The 4531-nt window shown below is 45.2% G+C and overlaps 1 protein-coding gene across 2 annotated transcripts in view; it reads right to left on the reverse strand.

Annotated features, from left to right (window-relative positions):
• Window positions 1–2529: 2529 nt before the first annotated feature.
• Window positions 2530–4531, reverse strand: part of scarf2 (scavenger receptor class F, member 2) — a 20030-nt gene continuing 18028 nt past the window's right edge. For both annotated transcript variants that reach the window (XM_019885458.1, XM_019885459.1), the window contains one exon: window positions 2530–3811. In XM_019885458.1, the coding sequence (XP_019741017.1) occupies window positions 2616–3811 (1196 nt within the window). In that variant the 3' untranslated portion in view covers window positions 2530–2615. The remainder of the gene's footprint in view (window positions 3812–4531) is intronic.

A 4531-nucleotide genomic window follows, 5' to 3' on the forward strand; every position in this document is an offset into this window, starting at 1 on the left:
CGATGTTCATTTGCAGTCTGGACGCAGAGTGGTCAAACAGTACAAAGGCATAGTGTAAGCGGAGCTGGATGGATGCCCAGATCAGCTCACATTAGCTTCCGATGAACATTTGCCCTATTTTTAAAAACATCGAGGAACTGTTTGAAATTGTGACACAATGTTGCTTTTAAGTTTGCCAAACAATGAAATGTGATTGTGCAAACGTTTGCTCGTTCCTGAGAAAGAACTAAACACTCTGACATCACCCCTTTTCTTGACCTTTGTCAACGAGAAGCATTGTAGGAATACGCACGGACTACTTTTTCTCGTCATTTCACAATTTTTCTTTCCGGCGTGGACCTCATCCTCCTTCGTGACATACAACATGAAAGCCAGTTCATTGACACACACAGAGAAAAATAAAACAAAAAACACAGAGGGTCATATAAGCACAGCTTACAAAGATAACAAGTAAAAAGTACACAATATATCCACGTTGGAAAAGCCGCAAAAAGTAACATAAGAACTTGTACCTTTTAAAAAGACAAACTTTCAACGTAGCTAGCCAACACCCTGAACAAAGAACCGATTCCTCTTGGAAAGAAAAACAACAACACACGAATCATTCCAGTTTGAGTACCTGTGATTCCACCTTTTGCTTCAAACCAACACAAACAAGCTAACTATCAAAACTAGCTAACAAGCTACTATCGCAATGGAGGCTAGCTAAAAAGCTATTTTTGCTTAAACTGATCCACAGTCGAGGCACATTCCGACACGCTACCGTTAAGTTTCATCCCAAAAAGCAGCTTGTTTCTTCAGCATTCAATGGCAGCATGATTTTTACAGCCAAAACATTTTTCTTTTTTTTTGGTCTTTATTGTAACGTGATGACACCAACAGACAACAGAAAGGGTTCCGATCACATTCATTGATCTGTTTTCGAGAGAACAGTCGTGACTTGACACATGCGTTGGTAGACAAAACATTAGACTGTGGTTTTGTTTTATTAAACGCAGCTTGCGCCAACTCCAGATGACTGTGGTTTGGAAAATGGACGCTTTCAAGTGTTTTATAAGCATGATGAAAAGTTCACGCAGCCCAACGGTGGCTTGGGATTTCAGCTTACTATGTTGATTTCTGACCCGAGAGCAACATTCTGGTGATTTGGTGCTGGTCCAGACACTCCAAATGGAGAAAATCTGCTCTGAATCTGCTGACGACTTTGTAAACTTGGAGCTTTTTTCTACGTGGTTGGATTTGTTTTCACAGTTAGGAACAAGTGAAACACTATACATCACAAGAAAGCAAACGGACTTTCTGTATATAGGTCAGGAGCGTCTGGACGGCAAACATGACTGTAAATTCCCGACAAGAACACAAATCTACGTCTTAGCTTTTTTTTGTAAACTTTACTGACCCCATTTGTAAAGTATCATTGAGTTAGCTATAACAGGTTAAAAAAAAGTTTCGTGTTTTTTAATCGTGTTTGCTGGTCAATAGAAATATGAGAATAGTTTGGAATCTTCGAAGGAACCAGTATGTTCAATACTTGTGAATTTCGAGACTAATGCTCCATTCCGGACAACTAGGAAATCACACGTTTCGACAACTTCAACCTGGAAAAGTGCGACAGATGATAACTTGAGTTTTAGGGGAACGTGATGTATCCCGACAAGATAGCTCACATCGTCTTTTCTGGTGAAAAGCTGCGCAGAGATGAGATTGAGAATAATCGATGGCAAAGAATTTAGTCAATCGTGTGCCAAATTGCATCTTGAGGCATGATGGGCGTAACAAACAACGATTTAGATCGGAAAATTGTTTTTGATTTAAGACACAGGTGTCAAACTCTGGTCCTGTGTCCTGCATATTTGAGATGTCTCCCTCCTCCAACGCACTTGATTCAAATGATCAGCTCATCAGGAAGCTCTGCAGGAGCCTGATAACGATTCCTGATCATCTGAATCGGGTGTGTTGGAGCAGGGGAAACATGCAAAACATGCATCATGGCCACCCTTGACGACCGGAGTTTGGCGCCTACGATTTAAGAGATGCAAGTGCATCGAATTGAACCATACCGTTCCACCAATATATCAACATATGTAGCGAATGGTGTTTTATTGGAGAATCAACTACAGCACTGACAAGTTAATCCATACCTAAAATGACAAGAAACTCATTGTATTATTCCCTCTCGAACTGAGTCGTACCATACCGAATGGAATCGTAATCCCGCTGAACGAATTAAACCCACTTCGAAATCAATCCGTCCTTGAATCGTATCGCACCCCGCGTATCGAGATACGTATTGAATCGTCTTTCAGTGGAGATTTGCACATCCCCTACACTACAAAGTTGTTGATCAGCTTTGTTTTTTTTTTTTGTTTTTTGGTTTGACTATGCTAGGAATAAGGTCGGACCAAGTTCCCAGTTGTCTTGAATGCAGCATTAGCCACAGGTTGTTGTTTGAAAGTGATACAGATGATGAGGTGCATGCAGATATGATACACTGTCTGACAATCTTTGGTTTTAAAACTTGCTTTGCTCTTGGTAGGCCCTGATGTCAGTTTCGAACAAATCCATGTTTAGTCTCTTTGCAGACAAAACGCTGCCAATTTGTGGAAGCATCACACTTACTTGACTATCTGGGGTGGCATGATAGCTGTCTTTTGCTGTGGTGTTTTGCTCTCCGGCGTCTCCAGAGTAGCCTCCTTGCCTTTCTTCCTCGGTGGCTTTTTAATGGGAGTCTTCTTGGGTGCAGCATCCGCCGCCGGGTCCCCCGTCCTCGAGCCGTTCAAGTCCTGCTTTTCCGGGCTCTTGGCTTCAGGGGTCCCGTGGTCAGTGGTGATGGGCGCCACCATCTTTTGGAGGCTGCTGGAGGTGGGAAGCAGTGGCTTAGTGGATCCCTGCTGACTCAAGCTGGTGGAAGGGGTCCTCTTGGCCTTCTGCGGAGGAGTGGGCCTCTCCCGGGTTCCCTTGGGCGTCGATAGTCCGTTGGTCTTGGTCAGGCCCGTCCCTTCGTTCCTGTTGATGCTTTGGGTTTTCTCCTTGAGCTGAGCAGCCAAGAGGGTGGCGGCCTCAGAGTTCATGTGGGGATGGATGACCTTCGGGCTTTTAGGAGGTTCCTTGGGGTTCTCCTTGGAGGTGTCGGCGCTCTTCTTCTCCGACGAAGAACTGTGGAAGCTACTGATCTTCCTGAGGGCGTTCTGGACCACGCCGTTGATGTGCTCCATGTGACTGGGACCGCTGTGCTCATCCCGAGACCTCTTGCCTGGCAAAGGTTTGTGTTTACCGGGCGAGCCGTTGGTGTCACCTTCCTGTTTCCTTTGCTGATCAGCGCTCTTCTCACTCTTGGCTGAGACATCACTGGAGCTACGCTTTTTCTCTTTCGGAACGGCGGGTGCTTTCGCGGCCCCCTGCCCTTGCTGGTCCGGCTGGGGAGTGCCTCCGTGGATCCACGATACCTTTGGCTTGGTTGAAGGATCCGGCGGTCGTGGCTTGGGCCTACCGGGTGACGGTGGTGGTTTTCCGTTGCGTTTGTACTCCGGGTTTGGTAAGTCTCCGTCTCTGCCGCTATTTTCATCCTCCTTGGATTGCTTGGAGAGGCGGGCGATACGGGCGTAAAGGGTTGCGGCCGCGTACTCTGAACCGCTGGTCGAGCCTTCGCTGTCCGAGGACTTGGTCGCGGGTTGATCACCGCCGTCTGGTTTACTGACACCGGAATCCTTTAGGGAGGTGTACTCTCCTCCATCCTCATCAGTGGGGGCAGCTTCCGGCTTCTCGGTTTCTGGACTGTGGCTGCGCTTCTCCTTGCCGTCGTTCACAGATTCTGCCGCACAACAACAGGAATTTGCATTACTGATCAAACACATCGGTGATGAGATTCCGCGACATGTTGTGACTTCAGAGAGAATTCCGGAGTGGATTTGGTGACTTTAGCGTGCTCTTTTGAGATGCCAGCAATGTCTGATTTTGATGGTTATCTTTAAATTAAGGGAGCGTAATTTCTCACGGGATTAAATCCCATCTAAAACAAATGATTTAAAAAAAAAAAAAGCAATGATAAGGCCATTAAGTGCTAATCAAGTCATGGCCTTACCTGAAGTAGTAATGTTCTTAATTAATTGTTACATATATGGCAATGTAATGGGAATACATCTCTCGAATAAATTTAGATTCTATGGGAGGAACTAAATGTTTTATTTGGATTTGGTGAATCCTGTTTTAAGATATTCCCATTTTGACCTGGTAGATATGATCCGTCTTCTAATTCTTCATCAAACCTTTATGTTGGAAAGAATAAGAAAACTTGAGCGCATTAAATCCAACAAATCCAGCACTTCCTGCATAGAAAGCGATGGAAAGTGCTTCCCACCCCCCTCCACCAAAAATCAAGAAGTGCTCTTTGGATTTCAGCCACATGCTGACTTGACCATACTATTTCCTGTTTAGACTCGTCTTGCTCTCAAAGACACAGATGGCACATGATGAGAGGCACGGCTCACATAATGAGTTTTGCAGAAGTGAGTGAGTCACTGCATGGGGGGGG

This window comes from Hippocampus comes, unplaced genomic scaffold, assembly GCF_001891065.2.
Source record: "Hippocampus comes isolate QL1 unplaced genomic scaffold, H_comes_QL1_v1.1 scaffold78, whole genome shotgun sequence".
NCBI lineage: Eukaryota > Metazoa > Chordata > Actinopteri > Syngnathiformes > Syngnathidae > Hippocampus > Hippocampus comes.